Source organism: Falco rusticolus, chromosome 10 (assembly GCF_015220075.1).
Source record: "Falco rusticolus isolate bFalRus1 chromosome 10, bFalRus1.pri, whole genome shotgun sequence".
Lineage (NCBI taxonomy): Eukaryota > Metazoa > Chordata > Aves > Falconiformes > Falconidae > Falco > Falco rusticolus.
In genome coordinates this window covers 20,212,410-20,239,714 of record NC_051196.1, presented here as the reverse complement: position 1 = coordinate 20,239,714, position 27,305 = coordinate 20,212,410, and the positions used below count along the sequence as shown (strand labels likewise).

General features: G+C 51.9%; 2 protein-coding genes across 4 annotated transcripts in view; both read left to right on the top strand.

Annotated features, from left to right (window-relative positions):
* The first annotated feature begins 265 nt into the window (after positions 1-265).
* Positions 266-15,454, top strand: LOC119154699 (SITS-binding protein-like). Its single transcript, XM_037402573.1, has 10 exons — positions 266-980; positions 3,621-3,792; positions 4,581-4,785; positions 4,909-5,059; positions 5,313-5,510; positions 5,958-6,226; positions 8,008-8,144; positions 9,741-9,862; positions 10,666-10,845; positions 14,466-15,454. The coding sequence occupies exons 1-10, from the start codon at positions 522-524 to the stop codon at positions 14,637-14,639; spliced, it is 2,067 nt and encodes a 688-aa protein (XP_037258470.1). The 5' UTR covers positions 266-521; the 3' UTR covers positions 14,640-15,454.
* A 4,890-nt stretch (positions 15,455-20,344) lies between these two features.
* The window catches only part of DNAJC17 (DnaJ heat shock protein family (Hsp40) member C17), a 31,820-nt gene continuing 24,859 nt past the window's right edge, over positions 20,345-27,305 (top strand). For all 3 annotated transcript variants that reach the window (XM_037403109.1, XM_037403108.1, XM_037403110.1), the window contains exon 1: positions 20,345-20,474. In XM_037403109.1, the coding sequence (XP_037259006.1) occupies positions 20,397-20,474 (78 nt within the window). In that variant the 5' untranslated portion in view covers positions 20,345-20,396. The remainder of the gene's footprint in view (positions 20,475-27,305) is intronic.

Here is a 27,305-nt window from a genome sequence, read left to right as displayed (position 1 = left end):
TTTTTTTCTCAGCCCCCCCCCCCCCCCCGCCCCCCCCCCCCCCCCCCTCCCCCCCAGTGATTTACCGCTGCTTTGCAAACCAAGAAGCAAAGCTACGCTGCTTCACAAAGCAAAAACCCAAAGATCTGTGGAGGCTCGAGCGCTGCCTCGTTTCCCTTCCCATGGCTTTCAGCCATGTGTGTGCTTCTCTGTGGCCCGGGATGGTGTTTGCGGAGCGGATAACACCAGCTGTGCCAAGGGGTTGAGCTGACACCCGGCACGGGGCTTTGCGGTTGAGCTGCTGTTGCAGCCAGCGCCGAGCCTGGCAGCGGGATTTGCCGTGCAGCAGCAAGCAGAGGGAGGCTGCAAAAGAGATTTCTCTTACCTTTGAATCACTGCAAAGCGAAAAGAGTTGTGGCTTAATTTTTTTAAAACTTTTTTTTTATGTGCTTTTGGAGCAATCCAAGAGGAGGGTTTTCTTTCTTGTGCTGCTGCAGGAGAGGAGAGAAAGAGGAGTCAGAGCATCCCCCTGTGACTGCACCATGCCTCTTGCCCGCCGCACTGGCCAAATCCCTGAGTCCACTTGGATCTTCAGCTTCAGAGAGATGACGGAGCCCTGGAAAGGTGCCGTTGGCTGCCTCGGTGTGGCCATCTTCTTTGCTATGACCATCGGCATCATCTCCTGGCAAGCGCTGGAGCAGTCACCAGAGGAGTGGGTGCTGCGGGGCCGCGCTGCAGGGATGCTGTGGGAGCGCCGGAGGGGTGCCCTGCTCCTGCGGGCGCTGCCAGCGGGGCGGACAGTGGCAGTGATCACAGTGGGTGGCGTGCCGGCTGCTGAGCCGCCTCCGCCGCGAGACCACTGCTGGCACGATGGTGGGCAATTCTGCTATGCCTGGGAGGAGGATGCTGAGCTGCGGCTCTCCCTTGAGCCCCCGCCAGCCCCTGGCACCGAGTGCTATGGTGTCCGCTGGACCCCGCTGCGCCCTGACGTGACGCTGAAGGTAACGGGGACCCCTGTGCCCTTCTCCGAACCGTGGCATTTGGGGTGAAATGGGCCAAAGTGGGGAGGTCTGGCCTGACCACACAACTTCCCAGCGCGGTTATGGGGTCACACTGTGGCTGGGGACACTCCATCTCCCAAAGCCTCCGCTAGCTGGAGGGGGCCCGGATGGGAAAAGCCTTTTGGAAGCCTTGTGCCCTGATGCTGAGCCCCCAAAACACCAAGGGGCCACGACCGCCTTGTCCCAGTGCTGCATTGGTAACCCCGGGGTGGGAGAACCATGTTTATATTGAGACTGGATAAATAACCACTTAAGATCACAATGTTGGCGAGAAACACGAGGAACTCGGAAAGGTCCCTTCCAACCACAGACACAATGTGCCAGCTCTCTTGGGATGGGATTAATCCATATCCGTTGCTGCGAAAATTTGTTGTTTTGTTGGTTTGGGTTTTTTTTTAAATCCTTCCCAGTTTTCTCTCTCTGTTAAATAAAAACAGACTCTGAAAATGAGCCTTAGGCAGGGGAAGGAAAATCCCCGTTAGGCTGTGGTGTCCTGTTGTGGGGAGCCCTCAGGACAGGCGAGGCAGTGAGATAGGGTCCTGTGGGGATGGGGAATTTTTCCCCTTTAGCCATAAATTGCCTGTCAACATCATTTGGGGCTGGTGGAAGGTGTTGTTTGAACACAACTGTTGCGTGCGGGGCTGCCTTTCCCTTGTTGACACCTAATTGGGGTGCCTGAGAGAATGAGCAGGACAGAATAGGGGATTTTTTTTCTCCTTAGAAAAAAACAACCCAAAACTCAAAACCAAAACAACCCCCAAACTGCACTGTTGGAAAATATGATCCAGTGAAATTTAAGAGTTAAGAAGAGGCTCTTTCCCCCCTGCTCTTTCCCAGCTGGTGTAACTAGTTCAGCTGACACCTGGTACAGCTATTCCGAGCCTCCAGGGTTTCCACTTTAATAATTTACATCTCTTCCCACCCCTTAGTGAGACTTAACCTCTCTCTGCCCCCGCGGCAGAAGCAAGCTCAGGGTTCCAGGAGCGCTGCCCAAGCCTTGGGATTGGGGATGGGGTGAAGAGAAGTGTGTTGTGCTGCGTGGGGGTCGCTGGTCTCTCGCTGCCCATCCCAGCCTCCCTGTGCAGCCCCAGATCCCCGGGTTTTCGGGGAAGCCCGTCCCGGCATGTGAAGTCATGCGGGATGCTAAGTCCTGCTGATCCCCTGCCTTGGCAGAAAGGGGAAAGTTTTAGAGGCTTTGAAGTGAAAATTGATGGTTTCTGAAAGGAGGTGGGTCAAGGATGAGGATGTCTTCTGGGACCGGTGGTTTCTGGAGATGCCTTGTTGCTCCACTGCCCCGTCAGCCCTATGAGAAGTGCCCCAAGTGCTCAAACTGTTCAGTCTTGCTGCGGGAAGTACTTTTTATTATCAGCCCTCAGGGAAGAAGGGAGGATTTGCCTTGGGAGAGAGCGGAAAACTCACAGGTTACCCCAGGGACACCACGCTGCTGCTGAGATGAGCACTCACGACAGGGTTAAAATCTCCCTGCTGTGCACGCTGGGGATAGCTGCACATTAGGGTTGTAGACTCACCCCAGAAATGCTGCAGAAAACAGCTAGGAGAGGTTTATTTCTTTTTTGTTTTAAAAAACTCAAACTGATTTTTCCTAAGCTGGGTTTGTGAAAACGCTGTTACCGCATTTTAAAACCACTGCCTTGAATTTTCCACCTCCACTGTTGCTCCTGCACCCCCGTCCTGCAGTGAAGCCTCTTCGTTTAAACAGTTTTCAGCATCTTTCCACCAGCAGCTCAAAAACCCGTTAATTTTTGATGACTGTGGTTGGATGCAGAAATGTAACCAGGTGGGCTCCCCGAGGCACAAGGTGTTGTGCTGGGTGTTACCTCTGGGTCACCAGGCTGTTTCAGAGCAATTTTACTTTATTTAAGTTCATCTATCTAAAACTGGCAGGCTTTGGGGAAGATGTCTTATGGTGTGTTTTTTTTCTTTTTTGTTTGAAAGGAAACTGTAATTTTAAGCTATAGTTTTTATTCCTGTGGTGGAATTTTTATATTCCTCCACATGGCTGCATGTTGAAGGCAGATGCATAAGGGGAAAAGGAAGAAAAATTGTTGTCTTTGGCTTTAATTGGCAAGTTAAGACTTTTTTTTTTGTTCTTCAAGGTAAACAAAGCGCATAACTTGCACTTTTGACTCTCACTGCAATTTTTTTCTTTGTCTTCCTACTCTTACACCATTTGATAACTTTAATAAACTGCAGGCTGAGAAATCAAGCAGATAGGTGGTATGTCAGCATTTTTTTGTGTGTGGGTGTTTTTTGGGGGTTGGTTTTTTTTTTCTGTACCTGGAAGCCCAGCTCTTGTTCTTGTGGAGGCAAAATTTAAACCCAAGTATCTTCTCCCAGGTTAGTCGTAGAATGTCAAGAGTGAGCACCCATTGCTTTTTGCATAAAACACCTAAATCTCATGGGGTTGGGATTTTTCTTCCTGGGAAAAGACTGTCCCATGACTGCCCTGACAACGCTGGAATAATATGCAAGGGGTTTGCTTCTCCAAATGCAACTATTTGCACATTCACCCTCACTCCGAGGCATTTCTCGCCATGGACGATGCTCTCTTTGCTGCAGAATTGCTTCTCCATGGTCAATGTCTCCTGGTACGGAGGGGCGAGTGTCCGTGCCCAGCGCTGGCCGCTCAATGGCGCAGAGAGCCACGCACAGCCCTTCGTTAGCGGCGACTTTGGCAAAAACCCCGCTGGCTACGGGCCTGTTCTGGAGAGATACTTCTTAGGCTCAACAGGTAATTACACCCTTCCCTGTCCAATGCCCTGTTGGTTTAATCCCTGTGTTTCTCCATCCCTCTCCTCATCTATAAAGCAACAAGTTTAAGAGTGAGGCAGACGTCTTCAGGATTAAAATATCCTGCAAAAGTAGTGACAGCTGGCAGCCAGACACAGGGAACAGATCCCACAGTGCCTCAGCACTGTGGAAAAGGCCATGACATTAAACCTCAGTACCTGAGAGGGTGGGGTTTGCCCAAGTCACCTCAGGGAAGTCACATGCTCTTGGTGTGTCTTTTTTTTTTTTATTATTGTTTTAAGCAGAGATCTCTGTTCATTGCTGCAACCTGCAGCTCCACTCGAGTGGCTTCACCCTGAGCTCATGGGTCCCCAACGCTGCTGTGGGATGCTGGATGTGGGCACGAGCTCAGTTGCTGTTGTCATTTTGGGGTGGATATTTGGATTATTTTGCAGAACACCAAACTTCAGATATTCTCCTAAATTAATCAACTGATCTGCAACTGCCCTGCATTGAGATTGGTGCCACTGCCTGAGCTGAATGCAGACCAAAAAGGCAAGAAATGGAGCAAATCCAGCCCTTGAAAGGCATTTTGGAGGTTAAAAGGGAATAGCAGAATCAGAGAGCGGGGACTTGCTTGTATGGCTGGATCTGTGGCTGGGATCAGTCCAGGAGGTCCTGATACCAGTATCTCTGCCCCACGAATCCCTGTCCCTGTGGCCGCCAGTGCAAGGACTGAGAGGAGCCAGGTGCTTGCTGAGACACAGTTTTCCTCTTCTCTCCCCAAAGGAGTGACGGTGACAGTGGCACCCGATGTGCCCCTTTTCCTCTCACTGGAAAGCAACAGCCACTTCTGCCTGGGAACGCCAGCAGGCACCGCGGTGCCCCTGCGCTACCTCCTCTGCGTCAGCCCGGACGTGGCGGCTGCGCACCGGCACGTGGGCAGCCAGCTTGCCGGGCAGGCGCGGGCACTGCCGGATACCGCCCTGCTGGGGTAGGATGCTCTGGCCCTCCCAGCTGCGGGACCTTTCCAAGCCCTTGTCCTGCTCGCTGCCCCGAGCATCTCATGCTGGCACTAGGTGCAACCCCCCCACCCCTGTCTCTTTCCACTCTGCAGGTCTCCAATCTGGTGGTATTATGGCCCAGAGAGTTCAGCTGCCAAAATCAAACGAGGTTTGAGGTCACTGGCCAAGAGGCTGAAGCGGCATCATCTTCAGGAGGGGGTCCTGGCCCTACGGGAGCGTGGCACCACTGTCCTTGCTGCTGCAGTACGTCCCGTCCTGCTGGACTTTGGGTTTGAAAGGCGAATGGAGAGCTGCCATCAGCTCTGCTTTTCAGCACGGCTAAATCCCTACACGCCAAATGCAAACACCTGTGTGTGGGGGCTGTGAGCCTCCCCTCCCTGAGAAGGGATGCTCAGTTTGGAGTTTCACCCTACACAGGCAGTGGCACTAAGCAGCTGGTGCTCGGTGGCTTTGCCACTCCTACAAAACACATTTTTCTGCCTTTCCCTCCCCACAGGACCACATGCCCTCAGAGCGGAGGAAAAGGCACAACTCGACTCATGCCTGGGACCCTTCTGTGATAAAGCCGCTGCAGCTCTCCATCACGCTGTCCCCATACACCAGCATCGCCTCCCCACTCTTCCTGCGCTCCCTGCGGGACGGCGAGGTGGCAAGCTACTGGCTGAGCCTGCAGCCCCAATCTGGGGGCTGCTCGGTACGAGACCCTCCTCCAACCACTACACTTGCTGCTCAACCTAAAATCAAAATTAAAGCTGAATAAATACCTGCAGAGGGGGACAACTTGAGTCAGGGGGAAACCTTACGGGTGCAAAGTGATGCCTGGGGGAGCAGCTTTTCTCCTGGTTCATAAATGCAGCAGCTTTCAAATTTCCACTTCCGAAAGATATTTCTAAAAGTTGCTAGTGTGCAGAAAATCCACCCTTCCCTTTTTTGCAGTCATTCTAATGATATACTACTTTGCCATCATGTCAGTGATTTTTTGGAGAGGTTGAGAGAGGGTTTACACCTTTAGGAGTTGCACCATGATGGTGCCAGCTGTGGTAGGGCAGGATAAAGGCACAGCCGGCATCCTCCAGCCTTGCACCCTGGGGTTGGTGAGATATTTTATGGGTCTAACAGAAATTTTCATCCTCTGCTGCAGGTCCCACTGCTGACTACATGGAAGGGTCGACTTTGTGCCCGTCTGAACGTCACCAGTGAGGTGGCACTGAGCTGGTACCTGGCACGTGCCCAGCGCCTGCAGCAGGCACTGGGGGCCACGTACATGGTCTTTGAGGGCGCTGAGGGCAACGCTTTCCTAGAGCAAGCTGTCCCACCTCCCACCGAGCTGGTGGGTGACCGATACACCGAGGCACTGGCAGCGGCACTGGCAACACTGGGAAACACCACTGTCATCAGTGCTGGTGCCGGGTGGGTACCGAGGAGAAGATTCTTTGCTGGAGCAGATGGCTGTGTGAGATGCTTGGGGGATGGTTGAGGTGATGCTTTAAATATGCCCTTGGGATGCCAAGACACCACTTGGCACCCAGGGAAGCAGCGGGGAGGTGGTCTATGCAATGTGTAGGGAGGGTTTGTTTTCATATATCCTCATCCTCTCTCTTTCAGAGCATTTTAATTATTTTTTTTATGTCTCTGAGCATAAAAGTGCTTATATGCATTAATGCCAGATGCAATGAAAATGTATCTTGTCATCTATGGCCATTCAAGCTTCAGGTCACTGTCTCTTCTGCACGAGGGAGAGGGTGAACACTGGAGTCTTGGCCAAATTCCTGTGCTGGTAACTGCTTGTCATGTCAAATGACTGTAGTTTTCTGACTTTTCATGTTTGCATAGCCCACAACAGGGTTAGTTTATTAATTAGCAGTTATAACATGCCTCAAGAAAAAGGCACTGAAAAGTACTACTTTTCTTTTTACCCATTATGTTTATGTTTGGCAGATGTAAAGGGATATGCAGGCTGTTTGCAAAATGGCTTATTTCATGTTGTGGATGAGACACTGATGGTAAATTGCATGAGAAGGCAACTTCAAAATAGTTCATTTTCAAAGAAAAAGCAGTTTCACATGCCAAGGTGGTGACAGGCTCTTACTCAGCCATCTGCAAAACCAGAGTGGTGGAAATAGTGCCTCTTCTGACCATTTCTTTCAGTTTGCCCAGGATCATACCTTTCCTGTGGGCAGTTTCCATACCAGAAGTGTTTTATAAACCATCGCATCAGCATTACCACCTCCTAAGATGAAGAACTGTCCCTGGGAGACCTTTGGGGAGTCAGCAGATGGGTGGGAGGCTGAGGAAGAAACCAAACTCTAGGAGCAAGCAAGCAGACTCAGCCCCAAAACCCCCTCTTGGTTAGATGAGCTCCAGAGCATTTTTCAAGCCAAAGTTCCCTATGATGGTCCAGATTTGACTCTTTAGTTAGCAGTAACACTGTCTCCTGCACTGGGCCACTTGACGATATGAACCCCTGTCCCCTAAGTAAACCCAAGGCATAGAAATGCTACGGGGCGGGGGGAGGGAAATTAAAAAACCCAAACAACAAACATCCAGAAAATACAGAACAAAAACAAAAAAACATGGGGAAAAATAATGTTTTACTCTGGCAGACAGACAAAAGTGAAGTCAGGAATGACAGTTGCTCAGTGTGAAGCAGATGAGCAAAAATGAAAGCCAGGAGGAGAAATCCTTCCTGCAGGACATGTCCCTTGGGCTATCCCCATCACAAGGAGATTGGTGCTTTGGGTTTGGGGAACAGCATGGACCAGGGGCTGAGGATGCTCTTGGGACACCCCAGCCAGTGTCACAGGTATGGTTTTTGTGAGCATTTTCCCATCAGGGTCCATGTTGCCATATGAGAAGTAACAAGACGACGGCTACAGCCCAGATTGTGGCTGTGCTGCTGTCAAGATGGGCCATCAAACTGTGGGCCACTAGACTGAGGTCCTCATGAGATCAAGCCAGTGGAAGGAAATCTTTGCATGGGGGATTTGGGGAGGAGGATGAGGGTTGGGGTTGCCAAACTTTTTAGTGGGTGGGAATGGTATGGGGGAGCACTGATTTCCCTCCAACAGAGATGTGAAGTAGTTGGAGAAACACATATCTGACCGCGGCGACCGCCAAGCCAGCCAGGCATCGGAGAATGTTGGTTCCTGTGAGCCGTGTAAAACCACTGTGTTTGTGCTTGTTTCCCTCAGATCCAGTCACCTACCACTCTTCGTCCAGATGAGCCTGCTGCGCTCGGACTGGAGCCATGCAGGGCTGAAGGGGGTTATTCCTTCTGTGCTGCACTACAGCCTCTTGGGCTACAACTTCTTCATCCCTGATGCAGTAGGTAGTAATTTTTCTGCTTTCTCCCCTATTTCTGGCTTTTCTGCAGAGATTTTTGCAGCAGTTGTTCAGGCAAGAGGAGCATGAGAGGTATGTTTGCACCATCTGGCTTAGATGTGCTACATGAAAGCTTGAAGCACTTTGCTCCCAGTACCCAATTTTCTGCCGTGCTGACTTGAATGGGTTGAATGTTACTAGGGAATCGAGTGAGGAATTGAAAACAAAAAAACATGTTGTAAATTTTAACGGGCAGCCCCAGAAGCAGCCAGGTCTCTGGGGATGCCCTTCGCAGAGCTCCTTAACCGCAGGCGGAGGGCAGCCCGCCGCCTCGCTCAGCTTCACTTGAGCTAAAAACCACCCAGAAAAAGCAAGGAGGGAGCCCAGAGCCGGGAAACCACATGCCCAGGCTCCTGGCTGGGAAATAGATGTTCCTAAAACACCAGCAGCGCTGCTCCAAGTTTGCATTTCTGCTCCAAAGCACAATGGCCTGAGAAATCCTTAAATAAAAACATTATAAAAGTCAATAAACGATCCTTTAATCATGGCCAAGCAGCTTGTTTTTCCTCTCTTCTTAGAGGTGACTGGGTTATTTGTGTTTAAAACATGCTCCAAACATGTAGAGGCTGCATGTGAAGTGTTGGACCTAGAGAGGGGAGCTGCAGACAGTCCTGCAAAAGGAGGCTGTTGAGCAATTTTTCAATCTGGCCTCTATTTTCAGCCGATTTTCCTTAGAAAACAAGGCTGAGGCAATCGCAGCATGCCGGTTCCCTCCCTGAAGAGATGCTGAAGGCATTGGGTTATCTCAGCTGAGCGGGACAAGGGATGAGATCCCCCGGCACGAAGGGAGCTGTGGCACGTGGCACTTGCTGCCAGGGCGCAGGACGCATGGTCCGTGGGGCTGTGTCACCGCAGCTTGGGGGCTGCCACAGTGCGGAGGGGCTGCTTGGGGTGGGAAAAGCCTCTGGAGGAAATGGGGCTTTGTGGATGGTTTGGCTGAGCCCTTAGCGCTGGGGATTTTGTGCCATTTCTAGGGAAAGCTGCACCAGATTTTCAGAGCAAGGGCTCACAGGGATACTCCAGCAACAAGGGCTTTGTTCTCCTTTCCCTGTCCCATTCCATCATCTCCTCTCTTTCCCAAGCCCCTCCCTGGTGTTTCAGAGGTGAACTGGAATCCCCTTCCTCTACATGTTTCCAATTGTTACCAATGCTCTGTTTCTCTGCCACTTTTCACTGTGAATTTGAAGGGATCCAAATTACAGGGGTATTTTCCCACGATGTTTCGTCTGCACATCAAAATGGCAGGAAAATCCAGGATTTTCCCAATGCTTTTCTTTGCAGGAGAGAAATCCCTTTTTACAACGTTCTGTTAAAATTTAGAAACTCCTGAGACATCATCCCCAGCACATCTGTTCCTAAGATGGGGGGATGGATGTCTGACTGACACTTGCTCTTTGGTGAGAAGAGAAACACGGGTGGGGAGAATTCAGCTCCTCTCGCAATGGGGTAACATGTCCTGCCTGTGTGGAGAGCAGGTCATTTGGGACTCATCCCACGATGAGATGCCCCCAAGCAGCCTCACTCAGGTCCTTGTCCCTGGCAGGAGGGAGCCTGGCCAGTGACACCCCAGGGGACCCGGAGCTGTACGTGCGGTGGCTGCAGATCGTGACGTTTCTCCCTGTGATGGCCTTCAGCACGCCACCTTGGCTCTGCTGCGATGCCTGGGTACGTGCCCCCATCTGCCACAGAGGCAGACAGGGTGACACCCCCCCCCCCCCCCCCAAGTCATTAAGATCCCTATTGGGGAAAGCTGAGGGTAAAATCACCACCTTGTTCTTGCTACCCACAAAATCCCCTTCTCTGCCCCAGCAACCAGATCACTGTATGCTCTCAGCAGTATTTTTGCTGCAAAATTAATGTGAGGTTTTGTGGCTTTATACTTGGCTGCTACGTGTAGCCACAGGGCTGGTATCCACAGCACCTGTATAAATGACAGCAATTGTCACATGTGTCTCTCCTTCCCTTTTCCTGCTGGAGTTGCTTAATTATAGCTTGATCAGACAGTTAATATCTGCAGTAGGGTGAAGCCTGCAGATTCACATTCAAGATCTTTCTAAACAGTTGGCAGCATTTTCCCAGGGATGTCACCTTTAGGGCAATAAAAGGGGAGAACAATTCTTAATATCAGTGGCATAAGGGGAAATGCCATTAAATCTCTTTGCCAGCAGCAAAAGTTCATTGCTTTGGTTAGACACCAACACCCTGGCTGATGTCACCTGCCAGCCTCTGTCCCCAGCTTTCACATCTAAATGGGAATAAATCCACTGTGTCAACCTTGTTTGCATCTTGTTACCTGCCATAACTTGATCAGGACATTGCAATTCAGTACCCTCTTTTCTCAAGGGGAAAAATACACACACACATATATATAGGTTTCCCTCCCTTTTTTTTTTTCTTTTCCTGCTTGCTTTGCTGTTTATGGGATGAAGGACTTGTCATGGGTTTCTTTTTCTTCCTCCACCCTGCAGGTCGTGAATCTTACCCAGCAATGCATACAGAGGCACCGGGACTTTGTTGTGCCACTCCTTATAAAATACAGCGAGGAATGGCTCCGTTTGGGGTACCCTATCTTCCGGCCAGCGTGGTGGCTCAGTCCCACAGATCCAACTGCTTTTATCATAGAGGATGAATTTCTCATTGGAGACGAGGTAGGAAACATGGGGGCTGAATGCCCTCAAAGGGTAACTGGGGGCAAAGAAAGTGCTCCCTGCACTCACCCATCTGCCTCTGCATCCTCCATGAACACGATGCTCCTATAGAGGTTCTGTGAAACCAAGTGCTGATGGGACCCTGTTGGCTCCTTCGTGTTTGCAATTTATTCAAAATTAGTCAACAAGAGGTTGTTTTGGTTTTTTTCATTTTTTAATATCAGGGTATTTGTCAGTCCTCTCTGCTGCCAGACACCTCCTGATGGTCAGCATTGCTTGTTCTCCCCCTCTTTTCAGGCTGTTAATCTCATTCCTTGGAGCTACAACCTGCAATGACCAAGAAGCAGCATGATGCACAGGGCCCTAGTCCTCTTGGGGAGCGCCTTTAGCCACATTTGGGCTAAATAACCACACATAGATGGGGAGCATCAGAGAGCACAGATGCTGGGCCAGCATTCATGTCCCATTTGAACTCACCCATCCACATATTGCTTATGGGATTTACACATTTGAATCTATATTTTACCCCACTGGCAGCTATAGTGGGGATTTATTCAGATGAGTGTTGTGAATGGATCCCACCAGATCTGAGCCCATCAAATGCACAAGGCTACAGCAAGTTAGGCGAATGCTGCCAGGGTATCTGTGGCATGTTTAAGATGGATTGATGTTTTTATCTGTTTTCCTGGTAGAGATATAAGCATGGCTGGCATCTGTTTCCCCACCCGCCGGCTTGTTCGGATTGCAGTCGTTTCATGCTGTAAACACTCCTTGCAAGTCTAGTGGTTTTGCACTTTGGTCATGGCTTGTGTAGTGGGGAGTCTCTCCTGCTGCCCTCCCTGCAGATGTGTCCCTCTCGTCCCCCTGCAGGTCACATTCATTTAGTACACAGATGGCAAGATGTTTCATGTGATGCGTGGCCGCTTTAAATCAAAAAGGTCTTGGAAAATCAATTCGGGCTTTCTGAAAAAGACTTGTCTTAAAAGAAAATTGTGCCTCATCCTCCCGTTTTTGTAAGAAGACTTTTTATTTTGTGCAGTGGCATCACTTTATCTTTGTCCCTCCAGCTTTCCCTGGGTGCAGGATCCCAGCAGCTTAATATTTTGGCAGTTATTACCGTATTTTTTAATTAAAAACAAAATCTTCAGTTCATACTATTGCATTTATTTTGCAGCAGTGTGTTAGGCTGTCTTTACACGGGGATACAACTAATCATGGGGACATCAACTCCCTAAAAAAAAAACCCCTAAGCCCAAAAGCTAAGCTTAATGGGAGTATGTTTCTTGTTTTAATAGAAGAGCAGCTTGTGCTGCAGTTTCAGGCTCTGCTTGTGACCTCCCACAGATATTTCAATACCTGATTCCAAAGCTTGAATTTCTGGCCTCAGATTCTGTGGATTCAATTTATATTGTTTTGGTTTGTTTGTTTATTTTTTTAAAGGAAACTTTCACTGCAGGTGATTACCTTTTTAAGAAGCAGCAGAAAGGCATTTTAGCAGAGAGCTTAGATAATCAGGTGGAAAGTTTTTAAAATACAAATCCTTGGCACAAATGAATTTTAGACCAGCATTGTGCAAGCATGGACGCTGGAGGGAGCAGAGGCTTTCCTGCTGTCCCCATGTGCTGCCGAGCACACATCTGGGCACTAATTGTGGTGGTCATTATAACTGTGAGCAAGTTAAAACCTGGTTCCTTCCCACAAAATCTCTCAAACCAAAAAATCCTCGATGCAATTGAATCAGCTAGGGCAGAAATGTGGTCTGTGTTAGTGAGGTGAGATTCCCAGTAAAATAGTGCAAACTCAGGGAGGAGGAAAAAAAAATCAGAGCAGCTTTAGCCCTCTCTCCCAGGAGATGCAAAGCTTTGGCTTGGCTGAATTATCTAAAATATGGTAAAATGTGATGGTTGCTCCATAAACTTGTTGAGGCCAAGCATTTTTGATAAGGCATGATGTGATGCTGGCAAACACCTTGCCTGACTTTTTTCTTTAAATTAGTATTATTATTATTTTCCAAAAGAGCCTGAGCTTGGGCCGGCAGAGCCCAGACGAGGGATGTTTTGACTTCCAGGCTGGTTTTTGGAAGTTGAAAGAATAGAAATGTACTCCAAAACTGGCTTTGGTGCAATCTGGAACATCATTAATAGTAAACTACAAGAAAATACACAGGGCAGTTCTGTCCTGGTATGGTCTGAGGCAGGGCTAAGTGTTAGGATGCTGGAATAAACCTTCTGAGCATCGTCCCTTGGTGCAAACAGCTGCCGTCCTGCTTCTGAGTTGTGCCCCAGGCTTTTTTGGGGGTCACTCCAGGATGGGAGGATAGCCCTACTTTGAAATCTGATTTTCAGGCTGTGATTTCTACATTCATTACTTCCAGACATCATTTATCTCGATCTCTTGGCAGCACACATTCAACCCGAAGCAGGTGGGACAAGATACCCGTCAAATCAACAAGAGTGCTCAATAAGAGGCTTTTATGTCTGATTTTTGCTGACTACAAAGGGAAACTAATATCTGCTCCCTTCGAGCAGATGGGACAGCAATGCTTTTGGGTTTCTGCAAGCAGTTTTGGAATGTGGTGGTGTGGGACTGCAGTGGTCGGCATGGTTTTGATCCTTGATTAGGGGTCTTGAAAGTGCATTTAACACTGCACAGCCATATTCCAGCACTGCTCATGAGCAAATTTCCAGTACTGGGAAAAGGAATTGGAGCTGACTGCTATTGAATCCTTCCAGCAAAACATATTGAAATTTAATAGCAAAAGACAAGTTGCATTGACCTGGCCAAAAAATACTGTTGGGTGCAGTTTTGTAGCTGTGGCGCAGCATAGCTGCATGTCAGTGCCACCTGCCTGGCAAGAGTGGATGCTGCAAGAGGCAGGGAAGCCAGGTCTTGTTGCCAAATATATTTATAAAGTCCAGGAGGGTCCAAAAGTGTCCCCCGAGGTGTGTCAAACACCATGGTGTCTCCCTGGGACGATGCTGCTGTGCAGCTCAAATAGCATCACTAAGGGGTGCAGGGATAACTCCTCAAGGCTTGCTCTTTGCTGTTGACCAGAACCTCTGAAAATGGGGTTTAAGAGGGACTGATCCATAAATTTCATAGTTTTCACTATTTAGCGTGGGGTTTTTTCCTTTAATGGTCTTTCTAGATATTTTTTTTCCTATTAGCCCCTTTCTTCATCATCATGTGAATGCAGTTGTCATCAAATACAGCCTGCGCTCCTGCTCTGCCTGCATCCACCTGGTCTTGCTCACCCTAGAAGCACGAGCTGTGTTTTGCAGGAAACACACATTTCTGATGTATGTATGTATGTTTGTTTTGTTCAGGTCTTCCAAAATATGAGCTGGTTGGACTCTAGGGGTTACTGCAGGCAGGGATGATCCCAGTCACTTGAAGGCCACTCCATCACCTTTTCTCCCTGCAGTTCAGGAAGCCAGCTTTGGCCTCTGCTGCTTGCACAGATGGATACTCGCACTTGCAGCTGTGAGCCAGGCTTCCTGATCTCTGTGGTTGCTTGCCTGTTCCTTCAGCCTCGTGCTTTGCTTGGTGCAGCCAGCGGTGTGTCCTGGCTAATCCTCCATGTGCTAAATTTCTTTCTTCTTTCTGTTTTTTCACTGCAGGTCCTGGTTGCCCCAATAACAGAAAAAGGGCAAACGTGGAGAGATATCTACCTGCCTGGAGAAGGGCACCTATGGATGGACACCAACACTGCCCGCGTGTTTGATGGAGGCACCGTCCTCAGGAATTACTCTGTCAGCCCTGCAGAGGTGCCGGTTTTTGTAAAGACCTCCTAAATTCACAGAATTCTGCAGCTTTTGGACAGTTGACCTCTTTCAGAGCAGCGCTGGCCAAATGTGCTCGCTCTTCCTTGAGACTATTTCAGCCTATTTGCACTTTTCTAAGAACTCTTTTTTTTATTCCCTCCCCCAGCAGAAATTGTTTGACTCTTTTAGTATTCACCATTATTCTAAAATAGTGGAAATACAGCTTTGGTGCAAACATACATCCACACAGAATGTTGACCTGTATCTTTTCCAGGGTTTTCCCAGTGAAATGTTTCTGTGTGGGGGTTTAGGAGGGCATGTCCAGCATTTCCAGGTCCTCGGTACCATGCTCAAATATACTGCCTTGTCCAGAGAGTGGATTTCCCAGAATAGGAGATAAATGAACCTCAGCTTATACCTGATGGGACGTTTTGCATTTAAAGGAAAAAACATATACAGGGAAAACAAAATACGAGACCTCTATTCATGTGCAAGGACATTGCATGTGCCAAGTGCTACCTGCTTCTCTCATCTCACGCTGGGTATATGGTCCCTCAGGAGAGTCTTTGGTAGCAAGAGCCCTACTTTGAGGTTAATCAGAAAACTGGGTGAATTCCAGGTCTACTGGAAGCAGGTTCCTGTGGAAGAAAAATAATCTTGATCAAGCAAAGGAGTGGCTCTAACAGAGCATGGTGTGGACAGAGAGGATCATTGCCCACCTTGGAATACAAACTCCTGAACTTAGCGCTGAACTCCTGTATGTCCCAGCTAGTGCTTTTCACCATTTTTTGAATTTTATGGGCTTTTTCCAATTATTTCTTGCAGTGCAAGAGGGATCCAGTGTGACCAGCCTTCTTCCATCCAGCAGAAAACATTTTTGTAGGCAAAACAGATGTACCAGGTGCTAAATATGAATTTAAGGAGATTATTAGCAACACTGATAACCCAAGTTATAGATCAATGAGACAAAAACGTGTACGTTCACAAGGTGATTTCAAAGGCTGGAAGTTGAGGGCAGCTGTGATATCCCTGTGATAGCTGAGACCGAAGTGAAAGAGCAAGTTTCAGCTCCCACACTGTGCTGTAGGCAGCGCTGCCGGGCTCGGGCACATGCAGCCTCCAGTGATGATCTGTATAGGCCAGCATCTTGGTTTTCAGTAGAAATTGCTGTTGTACAAAGCCATGGCTCTGCTAATAAAAATGAGATTTAAGAGATAGAAGCTTCACCCAGAATTTTTCCCCTGAAAATGACAGAAGGGAAAGAAAAGCAATACTAATAAATTGGTTGCAGCTATGGAAGCCTAGAGAACAGAGAGGTGAAGAGCTGAGGTGGGAGTGGGTACGGCCCCTAAGCTCTTTCCTCTGTCCAAAGAGGTACATAATGGGGCCAGGGGGAAGAAGCCAGAGGAAAAAATTGGGCTCTGAAGAGCTCAACCCAGGGGTCAAGGCAATTTCAAAATAACAGTGAGGGTGTTGGAGACACATCAAAAGGCACAGACTGAAACAAAGGAATCTCTTGCTAACCGTAACACAAAAGGATCTGTGTGAAAAAAACCTCAAAAGGATTGATGTCAAGGGGCTTTACAGTGGTGCGGGGTGCTGTTGCCTGTCTTATAGGGTGGCTGCAGTGAGGTCACAGCCGTGCGGGTGGGTACACCTGTGTGATGTCACAGCCCCACAGCTGGAGATCACGCCTGGACAGGTACCAGCTCTGGACTGCAGGGGCCCACGGCTTCCAGCACGCTGCTGTGCACTGGATGGGGCTGCCATTGTGGAGAGCCCAGGAACCGCTTTCCTGCCTCCTCAGGTGCTGCTGCACGTGTCAGAGAGGTCAGTCGCCATCCTGCCCTATGAAGGGCAGAGGCTGCAGCTGAAGTTTGAGACAGAAGAACACGTAGGGGAGCCTTCGGTGCAACATCATTTGCTTTAACATTTCATCAGCCCTGAAGTCAGTTGTACTAGCCGATTGTGGTAGGTCCCTTCCAATGGAACTGTGCTATTCTATTCTGTTGTATTCAGAACCTGCCTGGCGAGAAAGAGACTTGAGGCACACCGCCTGAAGGTTGGTGCCTGTGTGCAAGCAAGGCGTATAGGTACCTTGATCATAGTTCCTCACTGGAGGGAGACTCCAGGCCATGGAGCTTCCCTGTGACCCTTACTTGTACTGTCTCCAGTATGTCCAAGTCTCACTAAGGAAGCCCAGATTTGGACATATGGAGCTTTTTTTTTGGTCCGCTCCCAGGACTAGGCATTGTGACCTCTGGGTGTGGTCCCCAAAAGCTCTGTGATGTCACCACAGTGTTACTGTAGAATCCCACGGTATCACCGTGGGGCAGCCCTGCAGGGCCACAGTGCTATCCTCCTGCGTGGGGTGCAGTCGTCTGCAGGTAAGGGGACAAAGGACCCCCATCCCGGTGCCGCTCCTGACCTGCTGCACCCCCACCTTTGTGCTGTCCTTGCTGGGAGGCCACGAGCCGCTTTCCTGCCTCCCCAGTTCCTACTGTCTGTGTCGGAGAGGTAAGTCACCACCCCGCCTGGACAGCAGGAGCACACAGAGATGCCCCTGGGCTCGCTCGTCTGCCCCGGGATGCTCCCTAGCCTTTGTGGCTGCACCAGCACAGCCCCGAGGCAGAGTGGGCACCTCTTCAGCACCTCACTTCGTCACCTTTGCTGCTTCCTGCCGGTTGTGTCTTCAGGACAGGGCATCAGCTTTGTATCTCTCTCCTTTGCAGTGCCAGATGGAGTCAGAGGAGGGGGGCTTGGCAGAGCAGAGTGCCTCTTCCCCGGCTGCCAGCACCAGCCAGGTGCCTCAGGCTGTGCTGCTGGACACCCCCGAGGATGAGGAATGCCCTATCTGCCTGAACACCATCAGCAACGAAGCCTGTGTGAGCGGGTGCAGGGATCGTTTCTGTTTTCCTTGTATATGGGACTGGGCCCAGAGAAAAGCCATATGCCCACTCTGTTGGCAGCCTGCCGAAGTCATCTTCTACAAGCTGGCACCCAGCACCTATGAGGTGCACGACATCAGGGCCTTCAACAGAGCAAGACCTCAACACCACAATGAAGCAAGGAGGTGGCTGCATTCCTCAGGCCAGCAGCGACATGACTTTTCCAGCGGACACCATGGTAGTGACCACACCAGGGCTCCAGGGAGGGCCCAAGGCAGGGACCTGAGGCAGCACCATGATGGCCACCAATGGTCTGAGCACACCTGGGGCTTCAACTCCTCCAGAAGCAGGAGTCAGCAGTGGAGTAGGGCTCGTGACAATGACTAAGCTCCAATGCCTGAACAGGACACCCCAGCCTCCTCAGTGTGGGGCGAGCAGCAGCAGCAGGCAGGCCAGGATTCCTCCAGGGCCCAGCATGCAAGAAGCCGATCCCAGTGCAGGTCCGGCAGCACAAGGGGCCGAGCACAGCGGGAGCAGCGAGGAATGAGGGATCGGGATGGGGCACAAGATCTAAGCCCTGAACCAAGCCCGTCTTTCTCTGGGAGAAGAGAGCGCCGCCAGTGGGGAGGCCACAATTCCTCCAGAGAACGGAGGGCGGCATGGAGCTGATCCTGCTGGAGGTTGCGCAGCCGTGCCGGGCACAGGGCCTGGTAGCACACCCTACCAAGAAGGAAAATGCTACACTCACCCCAGGACCATCACCTGCCAAGGTAGTGCAACGAGCCCAGGCACAACAAAGGCCCTCGCGCTGGTGGCTGTGCTGCACACAGACACTGGCAGGGGAGCACTTGCAACCTGGGTTGTGCCTGACTCCAGCAGTGGCAGCAAACGGGATCAAGCCAGGGCCCTTCTGCTCCTGCTGAGGAATAAAATCTGTGGCAGAAAGCACTCCTGTCATCTCCTCTCTTGGGAAAAGACAGACTTGAGGAGTTGGGAAGGGACCTCTGGAGATCATGCAGTGCAAGCCCATTGCTCCAGCAGGGGCAGCCAGAGCAGGCAGTCCAGGGCCACATCCACTCAAGCTCTGACAATCTCAAAAGACAGAGCCTCCAGAAGCCCTGTGGGCAACGCGTCCCAGGCCTTGACCTCCCTCCAAATACACAAGCTGTCTGTTACGGTTAGCAAGAGATTCCGTTGTTTCAGTCTGTGCCCATTGACTCTTGCCCTATTGCTGGATACCGCTAAGAAGGCACCAGAGCCCCTCTGTCCCCACAAGCCTGCACTGAGCCCTGGAGCTCAGGGGCCTGGGTCTGCTGAGTGCAGTGTGCAATGGCAGAGGACAGGGAAGGGTGACACGGCAAGCTGAGGTTCTCACAGACTCAGACTGAACACTCAGGCTTGGAAGAGAGCTCTGCAGATCATCTAGTCCAGCTCCCTGCTAAAGCAGGTTCACCTACAACAGGTTGCACAGATGTGCATCCAGGTGGGTTTTGAATGTCTCCAGAGAAGGAGACCACACAGCTTCTCTGGGCAGCCTCTTCCAGGGCTCTGTCAGTCTCAAGGCAAAGAAATTCTTCCTTAGATTCAGCTGAAACATCCTCTGTTGCAGTTTGTGCCCGTTGCCCCTTGTCTGGTGGCTGGGCATCACTGAAAAGACCCTGGCCCCATCCTCCTGACACTTGCCCTTAAGATGTCTGTGGATATCGATAAGATCCCCTCTCAGTCTTCTCTTGTCCAGGCTGAACAGCCCCAGCTCTCTCAGCCTTTCCTCATCGGGGAGATGCTCCAGTCCCCTCACCATCTTTGTAGTCTTTGCTGGACCCCCTCCAACAGTTCCCTGTCTCTCTGGAACTGGGGCGCCCAGAGCTGGACACAGCCCCGCAGCCACAGCCTCCCCAGGGCAGAGTAGAGGGGCAGGACCACCTCCCTCGGGCCCGTTTGGCCACGCTCATCCTCATGCACCCCAGGATCCCATCAGACTTCTTGGCCACACAGGCACCCTGGTGGCTTGTGGGCAATTTGCTTTCTGCCAGCACTCCCAGGTCCTCCTCTGCAGAGCTGCATTCCGGCAGGTCGGCCCCCAGCCTCTTGGTCCTCCTCATGCTTGGGGCATTGTGGTCTCTGGCTTTGTGTCTGTGGAGGGGAGCGCGAGGGAGATTCCTCCACAAAGCCCTTCCTCCCCAGAGCCCTGCACGGGGCAGAGCCCTTGGAGAAACTGCAGCATCAGCGCTTTCTTCAAGCCAGGAAAGCAGAAATCCTGCTGGGGAAACTCCAAAGCAGAGAAATGAGGATGACCCGGGCTTTGAGAAACACAACTAAGAAAAGGTGCCTTGGGTGCAAGGTGCTGACGGTAACCCAGTGTTTATTTCCAAGGGGCAGGGGATACCCTGTGCACCATAGCCCTGCTGCTTCGGGCCAAGGGCGTGGGGACTTGTGGGGAACACAGAGCGTGCCACCAGTGGGTCTGGCCAGGTGGGTCCTGGCCTTGGCCTGTTTGCCAAGTCTCATTCCTTGGATCTATCTGAGCTGTCTGCCATGAGGCAAAATCAACCGGCGACGTCGAAGAATCCAGCTGCTCTCAGGGATTCTCAGCCAAGCCTTCGGGACGCTTCTCTGCCGTACCGGTCCCCTCGGAGGGTGGCGGCCGGTTACACAGGCGGCGGCCGGACCCTCGTTACCCACAATGCCCCGCGCCTCGGCCCGCAGCTGCCGCAGAGAACTCCAGCTCCCAGCCGGCCTCGCTCCCGCCACCGCCCACCCACGGCTCTCCGCGCGGTGCATGCTGGTACTCGTAGTCCAGGTGCCGCCTGGGGAGGGAGCGCGGCGGCGGGTGGAGACTCCATTTCCCGGCGGGCAGCGCGGGCCGGCGGCACCGAGCGGGGAGACGCTCGGTGCCGAGATGGCGGTCGATAACGACCTGCTGCAGCTGGACCTGTATGGCCTGTTGGGGGTCGGCGAGAAGGCGTCGGAGAAGGAGGTCAGGGCCTTGGGCCGGGAACCTTTACGGGGCCGCGGGGTGGCTCGGGCCCGGGCTGCTGGCTTTTCTCCGGTGCCCAGAGGGGCCCGGTTCTCCCGCCCTTCCCGCGGGAGCGGCTGCAGCCGGGGGCAGGGGCGGCTCGGGCGTGGGGCTGCGCTGCGGGTGCTGCGCTCCGACACTTGGCTGAGCGGATCCTCCAGGCGCTGTTTTTATGTCATATCTGCAGCCTTGTCGGCTTGAGCTAATAATGAGTGGAAAAGCCCATTTTTTCTGATGCTGGCTTTGCTGTGGTGAACTTAACCTTCCGTTTTCTCATCTTGGTCCTGTGGGGTGAAGCCTGGCTTTGGAGGAGGCTGAAATAAGTTGGAGATAACTGCAGGATTTGTCTTGGATGATACTTCTCTGACTTTGTTTATGTGCCAGCAGAAGGAAAGCTCATGTGTTTACCAAAAATCTGGTTGTTAGACGTTGGTCTGAGTAGTATAGGTTCCCTGAGGTCATCTTGTTAATTTTATTTGTTTGGAATTACACGTTCCTATTATTTTTTTTCTTTACTTAATTGGTAAGAACACTAAACACGGGATTTGAGCAACTGAACTGAGAAAAGTGGCATTTCAATGGAAGCAATTCTCTGAGTAAAACTGTTAGTAACTAAACAAAGTTAAACTTGAAAGGAAGACTTTACTTCTCCTCCTTAGATGCTTTTTTTTGCTTTTTTTTCTTTAGCAGTAAAGAGCGCTAGCAGTACAGCAGGATAAGACTCAGAAGCTACAGTCTGGGCATAACCAGCAATTGTGTCTGAAGCTGCCTGGAATTTCCATGTGTATTAAGCACAAAATGGGAACAAGCCAAATATAACACTCAGGACTGAATGTGAGGAAAGACTTCAGGTGCCCCCAGCTTCACTGCTGAGCTAGTTGCTGGGGAAAAGGATGAGGAAAATTGCAAAGTGGACGTTACGGTGCAACTTAAAAAGAGACAAGTCTAATTTAGAGTGCTAATCGTTGATGTAAAATACTTGAAACAGCCCAAAGACCCTTTGTATGCAGATTAGCGTGGCCACAAGAGACTAATAAAGGGGAGCAAGACTGTTGAGGCAATTTAACCTCACTGTTTAAAGAAGCCTTATCTGGAATGACCACATACTTACTATAATAATTGTGACTGATACACGGGGAAGAGAATTCTCGCTTAAAGAGTCTTGCTTATGCAGGAGGCAGGACGAGCCTATAGCTTCAGCTGCAGTTTCCCTTCCCAGAGCTTTGCCCACCAGAGGGTGCCGAGTGATTGCTTATTCCACCTACTTTAGCAGAAGGCTGCTTGGCAGTGGAACAGAGCAGCTTTTCTTCCTTTCCTTTCTGGCATTCAGATGTTTCTCTGGCAAAGGGAATTCAGGTTGTTAAAACTGACTTAGCTCAGAAAGTCGTACAGTCTTTCTTTGAAAGAGATTAAACAGTCTTTTGTCAAAAATTCTCCACCTTGCCAGACATAATTGTTGTACAGTGAATGATACTTTCTCTGCCCCAAAGTTACAGCTGCAGAGAACGGAGTACCCTCTTCTAGAAAACTGCCTTAGTGAACCAGACTTGACTTTGCTGATGTTAATGATGTAATACAATGTATATAATGCACCTAGTAAAACTTAAGGCTTTGAAAAGCTTAGACTTCTTCAAAATATGGCTGCCTGCCTACTAAGTGTCCTGGGCTAAATGCATATCCTTGTAGTAGAGTGTGATTAGAAAAGACAGGTAACTGCATTGAGATTAAAAACTGAATTCTTCAGAGGTATCTTGCTACCATAGTTGGCTGCTTTAGCTTTCAATATGCGGAGTGACGGAGATCTTGGCACTCCAGAACTGGTCTTCATTTTCTGTCAGGCCTTGGGGACATGAAAGGGCAGAGTCCAGCTAGGCTAGAATTGCTTGGGCATCATCCACCTAGGGTTGGATAGTTTAGGGCACAATCCTAATGCCCTGCAGGGGATTCCATGGGCAGAGTCCATCCTGGCTGGGAATGGCTGGGGTAGAATGCCAGGAGGCTGGTATGGCTGGGGCGGAATCCTAATGCCCAGGGATTGGCTGGGGCGGAATCCTAAGGCCCAGGGATTGGCTGGGGCGGAATCCTAAGGCCCAGGGATTGGCTGGGGCGAATCCTAAGGCCCAGGGATTGGCTGGGGCGGAATCCTAAGGCCCAGGGATTGGCTGGGGCGGAATCCTAAGGCCCAGGGATTGGCTGGGGCGGAATCCTAAGGCCCAGGGATTGGCTGGGGCGGAATCCTAAGGCCCAGGGATTGGCTGGGGCGGAATCCTAAGGCCCAGGGATTGGCTGGGGCGGAATCCTAAGGCCCAGGGATTGGCTGGGGCGGAATCCTAAGGCCCAGGGATTGGCTGGGGCGGAATCCTAAGGCCCAGGGATTGGCTGGGGCGGAATCCTAAGGCCCAGGGATTGGCTGGGGCGGAATCCTAAGGCCCAGGGATTGGCTGGGGCGGAATCCTAAGGCCCAGGGATTGGCTGGGGCGGAATCCTAAGGCCCAGGGATTGGCTGGGGCGGAATCCTAAGGCCCAGGGATTGGCTGGGGCGGAATCCTAAGGCCCAGGGATTGGCTGGGGCGGAATCCTAAGGCCCAGGGATTGGCTGGGGCGGAATCCTAAGGCCCAGGGATTGGCTGGGGCGGAATCCTAAGGCCCAGGGATTGGCTGGGGCAGAGTCCAGGCGGGCTGGGATTGGCTGGGGCGGGATCCTAATGCCCTGCAGGGGATTGCATGGGCTGCGTCCATCTGGGTTGGGCTTGGCTGAGGCAGAGTCCAGGCGGGCTGGGATTGGCTGGGGCACAATGCACTTAGGCCTGGAAGTCTTAAGGGAGAATCCGACTGGGCTGGGATTATTTGGGCAATGTCCATCTGGGCTGGGATTTGCTGTGTGGGAATCCGACTGGGCTGGGATTGCTTGTGGCAGAATCCTAAAGGTCTGGGATTTCAGGGCAGAATCCATCTGGTCTTGGATTACTTGGGAAGCGTCCATCTGGGCTGTGATTTGCTGTGGCATAATGCGCCTGAGCTGGAATGGCTTGGGATAGAATTTTAACGGCCTGGGATTTCATGGGCAGAATCATGCTGGGATGGGATTGGCCTGGGCAGAATCCTGTTATCCCTGCAAGGCTTAAGGCAGAATCCGACTGGGCTGGGTTTGCTAGGGCTGCGTCCATCTTGGATGGGATTGGCTTGGGCAGAATCCAGGTGAGCTGTGATGACTTGGGTCAGAATCGTAATGGCCTGGGATTGCATGGGTAGATTCCAGGTAGACTGGAAATGTTTGGTAGAATACGAGTAGTCTGGGATATCTTGAAGCAGAATCCTAATGGCCTGGGATTGCATGGGCAGAGTCCAGGTGTGCTGGAATTGCTTCGGCAGCATCCACCTAGGCTTGGGTATTTTGGGTCAGAATCCTAAAGGCCTGCAGGGGATTACATGGGCAGAGTCCGTCCTGGCTGGAATTGGCTGCGGCACAGTCCATCCTGGCTGGGATTGGCTGGGGTAGAATGCAAGGAGGCTGGTATGGCTGGGGCGGAATCCTAATGCCCTGGGATTGCATGGGGCAGAGTCCAGGCGGGCTGGGATTGGCTGGGGCAGAGTCCAGGCGGGCTGGGATTGGCTGGGGCAGAGTCCAGGCGGGCTGGGATTGGCTGGGGCAGAGTCCAGGCGGGCTGGGATTGGCTGGGGCAGAGTCCAGGCGGGCTGGGATTGGCTGGGGCAGAGTCCAGGCGGGCTGGGATTGGCTGGGGCAGAGTCCAGGCGGGCTGGGATTGGCTGGGGCAGAGTACCAGGCGGGCTGGGATTGGCTGGGGCAGAGTCCAGGCGGGCTGGGATTGGCTGGGGCAGAGTCCAGGCGGGCTGGGATTGGCTGGGGCAGAGTCCAGGCGGGCTGGGATTGGCTGGGGCAGAGTCCAGGCGGGCTGGGATTGGCTGGGGCAGAGTCCAGGCGGGCTGGGATTGGCTGGGGCAGAGTCCAGGCGGGCTGGGATTGGCTGGGGCACAATGCACTTAGGCCTGGAAGTCTTAAGGGAGAATCCGAATGGGCTGGGATTGTTTGGGCAGTGTTCATCTGGGCTGGGATTTCCTGCCTCAGAATCTGGATGGGCTGGGATGGCCTGGGTCAGAATCCTGATGGCCTGGGATTTCACGGGCAGCATCCACCTAGGCTTGGATATTTTGGGGCAGAATCCTAAAGGCATGCAGGCGATTACATGGCAGAGTCTGTCCTGGCTGGGATTGGCTGAGCAAGAGTCCAGCTGGGCTGGGATTTTCTGGGATAGAATGCCAGGAGGCTGATATGGCTGGGGCAGGATCCTAATGCCCTGCAGGGGATTGTATGGGCTGCGTCCATCTGGGTTGGGCTTGGCTGAGGCAGAGTCCAGGCGGGCTGGGATTGGCTGGGGCACAATGCACTTAGGCCTGGAAGTCTTAAGAGAGAATCCAACTGGGCTGGGATTATTTGGGCAATGTCCATCTGGGCTGGGATTTGCTGTGTCAGAATCCGACTGGGCTGGGATTGCTTGTGGCAGAATCCTGATGGCCTGGGATTTCAGGGCAGAATCGTGCTGGTATGGGATTGGCCTGGGCAGCATCCATCTGGGCTGGGATTTGCTGTGTGAGAATCCGACTGGGCTGGGATGGCTTGTGGCAGAATCCTGATGGCCTGGGATTTCAGGGCAGAATCCATCTGGTCTTGGATTACTTGGGAAGCGTCCATGTGGGCCGGGATTTGCTGTGGCATAATGCGCCTGAGCTGGGATGGCTTGGGGCAGAATCCTGATGGCCTGGGATTTCAGGGCAGAATCGTGCTGGGATGGGATTGGCCTGGGCAGAATCCGATTATCCCTGCAAGGTTTAATGCAGAATCCGACTGGGCTGGGAGTATTTGGGGAAGTGTCCAGCTGTGCTGGGATTTGCTGCGTCAGAATGTGACTGGAGTGGGATGGCGTGGGGCAGAATCGTAATGGCCTGGGATTTCCTGGGCAGAATCCATCTGGGCTGGGCTATTTTGGGGCAGAATCCTAAAGGCCTGCAGGGGATTACATGGGCAGCATCCAGGCGGGCTGGGATTGGCTGAGCAAGAGTCCAGGTGGGCTGGGATTGGCTGGGTCAGAATCCCAGTGGGCTGATATGGCTGGGGCTGGATCCTAATGCCCTGCAGGGGATTGCATGGGCTGCGTCCATCTGGGCTGGGCTTGGCTGAGGCAGAGTCCAGGCGGGCTGGGATTGGCTGGGGCACAATGCACTTAGGCCTGGAAGTCTTAAGAGAGAATCCAACTGGGCTGGGATTATTTGGGCAATGTCCATCTGGGCTGGGATTTGCTGTGTGAGAATCCGACTGGGCTGGGATTGCTTGTGGCAGAATCCTAATGGCTTGAGATTTCAGGGCAGAATCCATCTGGTCTTGGATTACTTGTGAAGCGTCCATCTGGGCCGGGATTTGCTGTGGCATAATGCGCCTGAGCTGGGATGGCTTTGGGCAGAATCCTGATGGCCTGGGATTTCATGGGCAGAATCTTGCCTGGATGGGATTGGCCTGGACGGAATCCAATTATCCCGGCAAAGCTCTAAGGCAGAATCTGGCTGGGCTGGGATTTCATAGGCAGCATCCATCTGGGCTGGGCTATTTTGGGGCAGAATCCTAAAGGCCTGCAGGGGATTACATGGGCAGAATCCAGGCGGGCTGGGATTGGCTGAGCAAGAGTCCAGGTGGGCTGGGATTGGCTGGGTCAGAATCCCAGGGGGCTGATATGGCTGGGGCAGGATCCTAATGCCCTGCAGGGGATTGCATGGGCTGCGTCCATCTGGGTTGGGCTTGGCTGAGGCAGAGTCCAGGCGGGCTGGGATTGGCTGGGGCACAATGCACTTAGGCCTGGAAGTCTTAAGGGAGAATCCGACTGGGCTGGGATTATTTGGGCAATGTCCATCTGGGCTGGGATTTGCTGTGTCAGAATCCGACTGGGCTGGGATGGCTTTGGGCAGAATCCTGATGGCCTGGGATTTCATGGGCAGAATCGTGCCTGGATGGGATTGGCCTGGACGGAATCCAATTATCCCGGCAAAGCTCTAAGGCAGAATCTGGCTGGGCTGGGATTTCATAGGCAGCATCCACCTAGGCTTGGATATTTTGGAGCGGAATCCTAAAGGCCTGCAGGGGATTACATGGGCAGAGTCTGTCCTGGCTGGGATTGGCTGAGCAAGAGTCCATCCTGGCTGGGATTTTCTGGGATAGAATCCCAGGAGGCTGATATGGCTGGGGCAGGATCCTAATGCCCTGCAGGGGGTTGCATGGGCTGCGTCCATCTGGGCTGGGCTTGGCTGAGGCAGAGTCCAGGCGGGCTGGGATTGGCTGGGGCACAATGCACTTAGGCCTGGAAGTCTTAAGGGAGAATCCGACTGGGCTGGGATTATTTGGGCAATGTCCATCTGGGCTGGGATTTGCTGTGTGAGAATCTGACTGGGCTGGGATTGCTTGTGGCGGAATCCTAATGGCTTGAGATTTCAGGGCAGAATCCATCTGGTCTTGGATTACTTGTGAAGCGTCCATCTGGGCCGGGATTTGCTGTGGCATAATGCGCCTGAGCTGGGATGGCTTGGGGCAGAATCCTGATGGCCTGGGATTTCAGGGCAGAATCGTGCTGGGATGGGATTGGCCTGGGCAGAATCCGATTATCCCTGCAAGGTTTAATGCAGAATCCGAGTGGGCTGGGAGTATTTGGGGAAGTGTCCAGCTGTGCTGGGATTTGCTGCGCCAGAATCTGACTGGAGTGGGATGGCGTGGGGCAGAATCGTAATGGC